This window comes from Plectropomus leopardus, unplaced genomic scaffold, assembly GCF_008729295.1.
Source record: "Plectropomus leopardus isolate mb unplaced genomic scaffold, YSFRI_Pleo_2.0 unplaced_scaffold13605, whole genome shotgun sequence".
NCBI lineage: Eukaryota > Metazoa > Chordata > Actinopteri > Perciformes > Serranidae > Plectropomus > Plectropomus leopardus.
The window spans coordinates 1-2,042 of NW_024614509.1; the positions used below are offsets into that span (position 1 = coordinate 1).

Consider the following 2,042-nt stretch of genomic DNA (forward strand, 5'->3'; position numbering starts at 1 on the left):
GTCGGACAAACACTACAAATTTGGGAATCTTTGGGAAGTGTAAACAAGAAAAAGCCACCTCCCCAGTTTCTCAGGCTTATTCTTATTTTGGGGAGGATAAAAAAGAAAGAAAAAGGAAACAGGCCATATAATCCAAAATAAAAGCTCTGTGCTGCAAACCAACTATACTTCAAAATTAACTGTGTTTTTCACAAACTTGACACGGCCGCGAGTCACCTGCGGTCCGTACAGAACAGGCCCGCGACCCACCAGTTGGGAACCAGCGTCCTAACCTCTGTTTCCACTTTGGCTCCTGAAGGACGAGCTGGAGCGCCTTCGTCCTCTGTGCTACAAAAACGCCGACGTCTTCCTCCTGTGCTACAGCGTGGTGCGCCCCTGCTCTTTCCGCAGCCTGATCGACAGGTGGGTCCCCGAGATCCGTCAGCACTGTCCCGGCGCGCCCCTCGTCCTGGTTGGCACCCAGCTGGACCTGAGGGAGGACGTCCAGGTGCTGATTCACCTGGCGCAGAACCAGGAGCGGCCGGTGTGCACCGAGGAGGGCCAGCAGCTCGCGCAGGAGCTCGGGGTGGTGAGCTTCGCCGAGTGCTCGGCGCTGACCCAGAAGAACCTGAAGGACGCCTTTGATTCAGCCATCTTGGCCAGCATCCAGCAGACGGACAGTTGCAGCGTCCAGCAGCAGAGGCTGACCCTGAGGAAGAGGACGCCCGATAAGATCAAGAGCCTCTCGGAGACCTGGTGGAAGAAGATCAACTGTCTGATGGGAGAGCGGAGCTGCGACTTCAAGTGAACGGCCGCAGGAGTCAAAACTGCGAGGGTCGCTGCGTGTTTGCACATAGTTTGTAGGTTTGGTTGGTTTCGCGCTGCAGGCAGAAGGTGCCAGATGGGTGCAGATTATCAGCACCAGTGAAATCCTCAGACTGGCAGAAAGAGTACTGACGGAGGAGGACAGCGCCTGTGGAAACAGCTGTAATGTCCTCTGTGGACAGACGCTTTCAGAGACAAACAGCTGCTCACTTTGTGTGACACTACACAGCAGGAGGCTTCAGGTACAAACTGAGAGTTTAGAGCAGAGAGGATCGACTTCTAAAATCCCCAAAAAAGCTTTAGACTAACTTTTTTAGGACATCTCAGCCTCTGCAGCGTTCATATTCATTCTGTTTTTTGTTTTTTTTTTACTTTATTTGAAAAGCACTCATCCTGAATAATCTAATCCAATTTTTCATACAAACTGTAACACGAAGTGCTTCATACAATAAAACACACACATAAGCATGTCCTTTTCTTTTTGTAAATTTTTAGGTAATTTTCATGTTATTCACCTTGTAACTTCTCCCTCTGTTTATGAAAGTTATGGAGCCAGTTTGTTCAGTTTTCAAAGGGTTAAAACAGTAGTGAGTGCACCTTTTTTATGTCATCAGCCAATCTGCATGGTATTTATATAAAAAAACAAACTCTTTCTCACATGTTGTTTTACGATTCTTTCTGTTTCCTTTTCTCTCCTTTATTTTCTCGGCTGTTTGACCTCTGTACTGTTCAACAGCTGGAGTTTGAGGCAGGTGAGAAGAAATTTAAGGTTAGAAAACTGAAGGAAACCGAACAGTGTTTTGCTACTTAATACAGTTCTTTCTGAATTTGCCCTCATGTGCATAACTCCACCCGTCTGAGACCCACAGGGGGTTAAAACAAACCCCTCAAATGTTAGCAGTCCCAGGTTTGGTTTGCAGGACGACTGTCCAACATGCTGATGGAGATGTAAACTTTTTTTTTGTTGTTTTGGACTCGTGTTGTCACTTTACACCCCAATATTACTAGTAGTTTGACCTGTGCAGAATGGCTTAGTTTCATTCAAAAACATGGGAGCTTCTCAAAAAATGCCCAAATTTAGCAAGGACTTAGTAAAAAAATACAAAACAAATTACCTGAAAATTGGCACACACAAAAAAGAAAAATGGTAAAAAATAAATAAATAAATAAATTTTTAAAAAATGGCTTGAAAAAAGGGCTAAAAATTTGAATTTAATTAACTTTAAACAAATAATAAT

The 2,042-nt window shown here is 44.9% G+C and overlaps 1 protein-coding gene across 1 annotated transcript; it reads left to right on the forward strand.

Annotated features, from left to right (window-relative positions):
- Window positions 1–298: 298 nt before the first annotated feature.
- LOC121964007 (rho-related GTP-binding protein RhoU-like) lies at window positions 299–979 on the forward strand (the record flags this gene model as incomplete). The annotated part of the gene is made up of 1 exon (XM_042514241.1): window positions 299–979. A coding segment is annotated over one exon (489 nt), but the record flags the coding sequence as incomplete, so codon positions are not given.
- Between the last annotated feature and the right edge of the window lie 1,063 nt (window positions 980–2,042).